The sequence below is a fragment of the Acartia tonsa genome, chromosome 7, assembly GCF_053477335.1.
Source record: "Acartia tonsa isolate MP-2025a chromosome 7, ASM5347733v1, whole genome shotgun sequence".
Lineage (NCBI taxonomy): Eukaryota > Metazoa > Arthropoda > Copepoda > Calanoida > Acartiidae > Acartia > Acartia tonsa.
In genome coordinates this window covers 33,154,719-33,162,180 of record NC_137266.1, presented here as the reverse complement: position 1 = coordinate 33,162,180, position 7,462 = coordinate 33,154,719, and the positions used below count along the sequence as shown (strand labels likewise).

Genomic DNA, 7,462 nt, shown 5'->3' with positions numbered 1-7,462 from the left:
TCACATAGGTCTAAGAGTAGATTAAGGCAATTTTATTCTTAGATTAAAGTCGTGGAATGGTTTTAAGCTATTTTTTCTCCATTCCCTATGCATTCGAAATCAGAGCTTCTAGAAGTTAGGGGCGCCCTGCTAGTAGACAATAATTCTCTTAAATAAGTATCGCTTAAATATTGAATTGAAAGACAATTTGAAACAACGTATATTTATATCTTTTTATGTATGTATGTATAGGTATAACCATATAAAAACAATTCTTAAGACTTGATTATGTAATTTTACAACAAAATTTATAACATTTATAGTTTGTAGAATAATACAATTTGTCATATTAAAGATTCTTTTGCTTATAATCGCAGAAGTTTTGAATATTTATATATGATATATAGTTAAGATACCCGCAAGTATTTAAATGATTTCTGTTCAAATTTTATACATAAGGGGACTATCTTTTAAAGAAAGGTGAAAAATAAAGCAACTAATAGTAGTGGCGAATTTTGGAGTTGGAATCAAATGCTTTGTTTATATCAATGTGTTGATTGATAAAAATATTTTTTAATCCTTTGTTTTTCATTTGTTAGTAAAAGAAATCTAACAAAATTGACGTTTTTACGTTATATCTAGCATATCTGACAAGTTATAGACTATGAAATTAATGCAAGGTGCTTTATTTTTCGCCTCTTACTTAATGATATAGCCCTTGAAAATTAAACTTAAATATTTCATTTTTATGAGGAAGCCTAAGTTTAAAAAACACAAATTAAATATCTAATACAAATTAATACAAAAATATACTCTACATTAGTCATAATTGAAATTTTTAAAGGAAAATCGATTTTGGTCCTTTCGAAAGTATAGCTAACAATTTTTACATTGGCTGTAATAACAAAAAAAATATGTAGTTTACCTTCATAGTTATTAAGTCTATGACACTTGATAGGTTTACCTAACTTACGGAAATCCACATGATTTTTATTGATTAAAGATAAAAAATTGGTTGTGGTTATTATAAAAAAAGTATTGTAAGCAACAATATGTTGTATTTTAATTTGATTTGCCAATTCAAAATAGATTTTTCCTTACTTTACATATTTACGTGATTGATATAATATTTTATTGTTTACTTTTGTCCCACAGATAAATTGAAAATACCCCTCTAATCGACATAGGAGCCTCTAAAATTCAACCCCTCCCACCTTTAAAAATTTTTTGATGGGATTTTTCTTTTTTTTAAGTGAGGAAAGGATTTGTATACTGCCCCCCATCTCCAATCCTAGGGGCTAGACACAAGTTAAAAGAAGGGAGGGGGGAATATTTTTTCCAACAGTCGATTAGAGGATTTTTACCAATAATTTGCTTATTATAGATTTATTAAAGGGTTTTGATTTTGGTATTCTAATTGACATTTAAGCCTTTTATTCTTATCATGCAATTTAAATCTTTGTTTGCCAATACAAGTTGAAACCAAAACATTAATTTAAATGCAGTATATGTAAATAAAAATTTTGATATTTTTACAAGATAAATATTATCCCGTATCAACATCTTTACAATATTAAACTATTATGGCTGTAACCAATCACACGAAGATTTTTACCTAATAATTTGAAATTTAAGGGATAAGACATTGGAGGATAATATAATTTTACCCCAATGTTTGTATTAGAAATTATGGTATATAATATAGAACAAAATAGCCATTCATTATACATTAGTAAGCTGCGCTGTTAAAAAAATGTCCATTGTTTTTAAGCAGCCCATATCTTAATCTCTGAACTAAATTAGCTGTGTCCATCCCTATAAAACTTTGGGTGACCATCAACTTCCACCTCCGAAAAGTTATTCATATTCGCAAAAATACACAATAGCAAATAAAAATAAGTGGAGTTTGGATAATGAAAGTGAAGTAAAAGGGAAGGGGTAGTTTTGGCAGAAAATTAAGTTTTGATAATATGACACAGTTGCGGCATAGAATACACACCAAAACTTTGATTTGAAGCCTCTAGAATGTAAAATGTAATGCTGCAACTTTTTTATGGGTATAATCCCTGTAAGCTTCCGTAGACCACATAGTAGAGGAGGGGGCCTCAATTGGAAATTAGGGGGAGTTTATTAGAAGAAAACATCCCAACAGTGTAGAAGAAGGTAAAGAACATAGAAGAAAAAACAAGGTAAAGAAAAGTACTCCATCGAGATGTTTAACCCTATATTCTGCAGAGAGCCCTGGCCCTGCAGGGCTACTCTACACCCAATAAAACCTAACCTAATGTCTACAAAAAAAACCATCAATCACAGCACTTTGGCAAGGAAAAGAGGGTGGGTGGGTATTATGTAGTCAACAGAAGGGATGTTGCCACCTTTTTTGTTATGAAACGGCCAATAAAGACAGAAAAAGTTTGGACCTGTATGCATTGTAGCTTATCACAGAATAAAGGAATAAAAATTCGAGTTTATTTTCATGAAGAATATTTTATTTGAAAAAAAATAGTTTGCCCCAATTGTCAAAATTAATTATTGATGCAACAAGAGTCAACACAGATTTTCTTAGGATATGTTATCTCTTATCTAGTCCATATTTCTGATCCATTTCCTAATTCCTATATCCCATGTGCCTATCCCCTGCTATGATGACCCACATAAGTTGGGAGATTGGTTAAAAGAAAATAGGGATCATGTTAGAAATACAGAAAAAGGAGGGAGGGGCCATTGGACTGTTAATATTACTGATACCTAAAGTTTTATGATAATATATTCTCTCATTCACAGCATCAAAAACTTTGGGTACTTTTATTAATTTATTGATTGATTGGTTCAAACTAACAATGTCTAAACATTTCTACCATAAATACAGATGTACAAAAGTGGTAATTTTATTTATCAACATTGGGGATTATATCAATTTATTGTCCAATGTCTTATCCCTTAAGTTTCTGGCATTTAGAACAGCCTAAAAAAAGACCTGCCTTCGTATTTTGGACTTAATCCAGAATATGTTATGCAATGCACCTGTTTTTATTCATCAATTCTTCTTGCACTTGCAAATTTGTAAAATTAGATAACCTTATAGCACATACAGGCTCTTTACTTAAGATTTATACAAAAAGTTTTGCACCTGAGAAAAAAAACTATTTTGCCTGCAATTTTTGTCCAATAATAGCAGCTGAATGAGAAAGATTATAGCTGTTACATTCAGGGACGTCAGGTTTAAGGGGGGGGGGGGGGGGGGTAAGGGGTAAATGAATTTTGGGTTGCCTCAGGAACCCCCAAATTTTTATTTTTAACCCCCTCTTAAATTAAAAAAAAGCGTGGACGTCCTTGCCTATATGATATAAAGATTACCCCTCCAAAATTTTAATTTTCAATTTTTTACCCCCCCCCCCCCCCCGAAATAAATAAGCTTAAACGTCCTTGGACACATTATTAAAAAAATGTTATTCAACCCAACAAGCACAATACGCCCAGTTATGTTGATTAAGCTTGTTAGGGTACAATTTATTATGATGTTCTCAACAGACAGATAAGTTGTAAACAAAACAGTTTTTCTTCCAATTGCTGTATCCCAAAATTTTTAAACTCCCATTTATTTTGGAAGAATTTTGGTACCATAATTACAAAAATTAACTTAGGTGAAAATAACATAAAATTATTTCTATAATTCTTTGTTCTCGACTTGATATGACCACCGTACTGCACTTTATGCGCTATATAATCCGGCTATAAATGCTGTAAGATACTTAATTTATAAGCACTCGTATATATATATTTTTATATAGATAATATTTTATTTGTAACATATCACTGTTATGAGGTCTCTCTGTATGCATTTTTATTTTCCCAGATTTTTTTTGAAAAATGTTTCACAAAATGTTGTTTAGTTTTTGTGATTCTTGTCATAGTATTTTTCCAGGGCTCGGCAGCCAAGCTTTCGGCCACTAAAATTAGGCATAAGCTTGTTGAGATTTATCACTGATGATTGCAGAAATATTATCACTACTATCAATGACATCAACAACAATGTTGTTGTTGGGAGAGCTGTTGTGGAGCTGTAGTTGCTCTGTCCCCTGAATGATGTTCAGCTTGGTTGTGGAACCTGGCTGTTGCTCTGTCTCTGTCTCATGTATGATGTTCAGCTTGGTTGTGGAGCCAAGAATGTTGCAGGCAACATCACTTTCTACTGGTACAACCTTAGATAATTTAATAATGATTAGTTTTACGATGAGTTAAAACAAGAACGACAACATCCAAAATAGCCAAACTGTTCACATCAGTCACTAAAAAATATTAATATTTACGGATTATAAGTATTAAAGAAAATGTGCAAAAATTCATGTTGTAAAATTGCTTAAAAAAGTAAGAGACTTACGTATAGACGTACATATATTCTAGAAATAATCATAGAAATGCTACGTTAACAACATTATCCTAATTGTTCATCTAAAAACAAGTTAAAAGGACAACTGTTCTGACATACGATAAAACTTTATTATACCTAGTTTTGTTGTGATAGAATAGATTTACTGGGGGGCTAGAGCCATGTCATACATTAAAACTATATCATACCTGTTCTTGTTGGGTTAGATTTGTAGGTAAAGGTCAAGAAAGAATAGATTTAGTAGGGGCTAAAGACCTGTCATACGATAAAACTATGTTATACCTGGTCTTGTTGTGTCAGATTTGTAGGTAAGGTTAGAGATAGAACAGATTCTATGGGGGCTAAAGACATGTCATACGATAAAACTATATTTATCTAGTATTGTTGGGTTAGATTTGTAGGTAAAGGTCAAGAAAGAATAGATTTAGTGAGGGCTAAAGGCCTGCCATACATTAAAACTATATTATACCTGGTCTTGTGTTAGATTTGTAGGTAAAGGTCAAGAAAGAATAGATTTAGTGAGGGCTAAAGGCCTGCCATACATTAAAACTATATTATACCTGGTCTTGTGTTAGATTTGTAGGTAAAGGTCAAGAAAGAATAGATTTAGTGAGGGCTAAAGGCCTGCCATACATTAAAACTATATTATACCTGGTCTTGTGTTAGATTTGTAGGTAAGGGTAGAGATAGAATAGATTCTATGGGGGCTAAAGGCCTGTCATACGATAAAACTATTTCATACCTGGTCTTGTGTTATATTTGTAGGTAAGGGTCCAGATAGAACAGATTCTGTGGGGGCTAAAGGCCTGCCATACGATAAAACTATATTATACCTGGTCTTGTCGTGTTAGTTTGTAGGTAAAGGTCAAGAAAGAATAGATTTAGTGAGGGCTAAAGACCTGTCATACGATAAAACTATATTATACCTGGTCTTGTGTTAGATTTGTAGGTAAGGGTCCAGATAGAATAGATTCTGTGGGGGTTGGGGGCTGAGACGTGGATGGTACTCCTTCAACTTCAAGAGTCTGAATATTAGACATATTAAATTATGAAATGACATGGGATTTCAAGGGGTAAGAAAATGGATGATAAACTGATGTACATTTACAATGAATTTGAACAAAATTACTCCATCTGTAAATTAAAGTTAATGGTTGAAAAGTTTAGACACTTTATACCAACCAATCCCTTTCCTGCATTGTAGCCGAAGTAAATTAAATTTCTTCAATCTAGGGACAAAATAAGTTATAGAGTTGATGATCATTGTTTAGGCTAATTATCTCAATTTAACATATCTTCAATGGCAACTAAGCGAATGAATTTTCCTCAATTTCAATCTCATTTTCACCAAAGCGTTATAAACGGTTAAAAGGAAGAAGTGGGCTATATAGGTAGTAGATTCTTATTTGTAATCCTAATTTTAATTTTAAAACATCTATCTTTCACAGCAGCTATTAAATAGCTAAGAGCCTTATTTTTACCTGAGGGGGTGTTTGTGTGGGAGGGGAAGGACTACTCGCCAGATTCGTACTGTTGTGTATGGGGGCTAGCAGTGTACACTGTTCTGTACAACTTTCTGCTTGGTCCTGGGTGATAATATAATATTCAAATATTTTGTTCATAAATACAAATTAGTACAGGATTTAGTTTAGGCTTCTCCTTAATAAGGATATTCCGTTTGATGTTTCATAACGTCATTCAGACATACGATACAATAGTTCAGACAATTTCACCTTAATAAAGCTGACGGACGGACGGGTTCATTTTTATAATTGCAAAGAAGATTCAATACTAAGAACAAGAAGGCTGGCAACATCCATAAGTAGCGAAGTACTATAAAACATAGATGGACCAACTGATAGACTTGGTTATAGAACAGATGTTGAGTTGTCACAAGAAAAAGTTAAAGAAAATCATGAAAGATGTATACAGATGAGCACATGTCATAAGAATCTTTACTGAAAATTTTAGCCGCATATTCTATATAGCAGCCAAGAACATCATATTTCCCCCATAGCATTATGGACTGACTAACGGACAGACGTATAGATAAATTGAATATTATTCCTGTGTTGTTGTTGTATTCGTAGTTGTTGTGGTTGTTGTTTGAGTTGTGGGAACTTGGGATAAATTTTCAATTATACGTATTCGTGTCTCATTGTACGAGGGTAAACAGTCCAAATCTAAAATAGAATAAAATTCATTTTTAATTTCCAAACCACCTCTATAACTAAAGGCTTTCCGTTAGTTGTCGAGTGAAAAATTACTGTTAAAAGGAATTAAGTTTAATTGAACAAAAGTCTAGATCTAAAAATAAAAGACATGTGATTGATTGATTTAGTAGCAAAGCTTTTCTATAACTAAAGAATGGTCTTTAGTCTGTCCTGTAAAAAACAGCGTTAACTTGATGAAATATTTAATTTTAGTAACTACTCAAAATACAAAAGAAACTGCCCATATATTCGATCGTCTGTGTTTTATCATTTATTGAATGCACACCCAATATCATATTATAGTTACTTTACAAAAGTATGTTTTAAAGAAGTTTTCAAAGTGAGATTTTAAATGGGAAATTGATTATAATAATTAATGTTAGTTTGACTTAAAAACCACATTTGACGTGGATAAAGTTAAGGCCATATTAATGAACACAGTAATAGTGTCTGACTGATTATGACGCAAAAAAAAAACAATTAGCCAAGGGGAGGCCGTTATTGACCAATGGTAAAATTTTTAGTGGCCTCTCATTGGCTATTTTTTTTGTTACGTCATAATCAGTCAGACACTATTACTGTGTTCCATATTAATGAGAAAAAAATTTGTCAAATTTTCTACCTCCTCTCTCATCTTTGAATACATAGCCCCTAGATGCTAGGGACAAAGCTTATTATGTGTGTAAAATGTACACGTTCTATATGTTTTTATAATTCGGTTGATAAGTTTCCTAATCGCCTTTTAATCCGTGTTTCGTAAAATCTAGGAATTATGTCAATTTTATTTTAATTATAAAAAAACTTACCATTTAAATAATCTGTTGCCATGTTAGTTCGTGCTTCGCTCTCCTCGGGAAGTTGCACTGAATTTCTAAAAAAT

General features: G+C 32.1%; 1 protein-coding gene across 1 annotated transcript in view; it reads right to left on the bottom strand.

The window, feature by feature from the left end:
* Nucleotides 1-186: 186 nt before the first annotated feature.
* The window catches only part of LOC145323597 (uncharacterized), a 32,485-nt gene continuing 25,209 nt past the window's right edge, over nucleotides 187-7,462 (bottom strand). The window contains exons 10-14 of the mRNA XM_080165983.1: nucleotides 7,389-7,453; nucleotides 6,440-6,552; nucleotides 5,851-5,958; nucleotides 5,296-5,394; nucleotides 187-4,181 (exon numbers count right to left, since the gene is read on the bottom strand). Of these exons, the coding sequence (XP_080022109.1) occupies nucleotides 3,936-4,181; nucleotides 5,296-5,394; nucleotides 5,851-5,958; nucleotides 6,440-6,552; nucleotides 7,389-7,453 (631 nt within the window). The 3' untranslated portion in view covers nucleotides 187-3,935. The remainder of the gene's footprint in view (nucleotides 4,182-5,295; nucleotides 5,395-5,850; nucleotides 5,959-6,439; nucleotides 6,553-7,388; nucleotides 7,454-7,462) is intronic.